This window comes from Geospiza fortis, unplaced genomic scaffold, assembly GCF_000277835.1.
Source record: "Geospiza fortis unplaced genomic scaffold, GeoFor_1.0 scaffold121, whole genome shotgun sequence".
Classification (NCBI taxonomy): domain Eukaryota; kingdom Metazoa; phylum Chordata; class Aves; order Passeriformes; family Thraupidae; genus Geospiza; species Geospiza fortis.
This window is the reverse complement of record NW_005054346.1, coordinates 1,460,433-1,461,065: the sequence shown is the minus strand read 5'-3', so window position 1 is coordinate 1,461,065 and position 633 is coordinate 1,460,433. Positions and strand designations below refer to the sequence as shown.

Below are 633 nucleotides of genomic sequence, written 5' to 3'. Positions count from 1 at the left end.
GAAGTACCTGTAACTGGCCCCTCAGAGAGATCTGGGGTTCAGCAAAGTACCCAGGTACTTAAGTTGCCTTACCTAGGTAAAGCGAGGCGTTTTCTTTCTTGACATTGTCATCTAAGTAGGTTGGTCCCAAGGTATAGATGGGTGTCGAGCCCATGCCAATGAGGATTTGGGCACAAATGAATAAAGCTACATAGAGAGAGTGGTCGTTTCCACCGGTGTCCTTGACGCAGGCCGACGAGTCCCACTGCTCTTTGGCAGTGCCATTGCCGGCCACGCACAAGCCCTCGTTACTGACGGAGGAGTTCAGTTCCTGGATCTGGTACGGCGGAGAGATGAAGTGAGGTAAGGAGAAGAGCGCAGCGCCCAGGGCGATGAAAAGCCCCCCTATGGCCAGCCAGAGCGGCCTCCGCCCGCGACCCCCGAAGTAGCTGATGAAGACCACCACCACCAGGCTCCCGATGTCGAAGCAGCTGACCAGCAGCCCCGACTCCGAGCTCTTGAGGCTGTATCTCCGCTCGATGGTGGTGATGACGCTGCTCAAGTAGCCGGAGACCATGAGGGACTGGATGAAGGTCAGGAAGCACATGCACACCAGGAAGAAGCGCGAGTCCGCCAGCACTGCCCGCAGGCACG

General features: G+C 57.3%; 1 protein-coding gene across 1 annotated transcript in view; it reads right to left on the bottom strand.

Annotated features, from left to right (window-relative positions):
• The window catches only part of SLCO5A1 (solute carrier organic anion transporter family member 5A1), a gene marked incomplete at its 5' end in the record, with an annotated part of 73,119 nt that extends 72,488 nt beyond the window's left edge, over window positions 1-631 (bottom strand). The window contains one exon of the mRNA XM_031058625.1: window positions 73-631. Coding sequence (XP_030914485.1) covers window positions 73-631 — 559 coding nt within the window. The remainder of the gene's footprint in view (window positions 1-72) is intronic.
• Window positions 632-633: the final 2 nt, after the last annotated feature.